At 45.4% G+C, this 469-nt stretch overlaps 1 protein-coding gene across 1 annotated transcript; it reads right to left on the bottom strand.

The window, feature by feature from the left end:
* Window positions 1-83: 83 nt before the first annotated feature.
* T265_16293 (hypothetical protein) lies at window positions 84-413 on the bottom strand (the record flags this gene model as incomplete). The annotated part of the gene is made up of 1 exon (XM_009179893.1): window positions 84-413. A coding segment is annotated over one exon (330 nt), but the record flags the coding sequence as incomplete, so codon positions are not given.
* Between the last annotated feature and the right edge of the window lie 56 nt (window positions 414-469).

The following is a 469-nucleotide window of genomic DNA, read 5'->3' as shown; positions in this document are numbered from 1 at the left end:
GGGGTTGGACGCTTTTTAAGAGTGCCAGGATCTACCAAAGAGTTCCCAAATGGAACGAGAAGTTCCAGTGCGGCGTACTCACTCTCGACATCCGAGAAACAATATTTCTCATCCCAGAAGTTACTTTTGTCGTTTGTATCTAGAGTTAGCTTGGATAAAGAAGACAGGAGCTGTTCCGGATCTGAACAGTCTGAGCCTAAGCAGAGTAAGCCAACCTTGCTGCTATCTTCATGTGCTTTGTTCTCACTCAAACATGGGTGCTTCGCAGTTGATGGATTTTCCAAGCTATCCGAAGAAGGTAAAGACGGGCTAGTAAGTGATGCGCTGTTGGTCAGTTTGGGCTCTGCGTCTCCTGTGGAATAATGCTGTACCAAAGTCTCTGTGCTGCATATGGGTTTCATCAAGGCAGCCATTGAATTCAGATCGCTACCGAAAAAAAAATAATCCGGAAAAAGGCATAAATCCAGCA

Source organism: Opisthorchis viverrini (genome assembly GCF_000715545.1).
Source record: "Opisthorchis viverrini unplaced genomic scaffold scaffold23522, whole genome shotgun sequence".
NCBI classification, from domain to species: Eukaryota; Metazoa; Platyhelminthes; class Trematoda; order Opisthorchiida; family Opisthorchiidae; genus Opisthorchis; species Opisthorchis viverrini.
The sequence above is the reverse complement of the archived record's forward strand: the minus strand, read 5'-3'. Positions and strand labels throughout refer to the sequence as shown.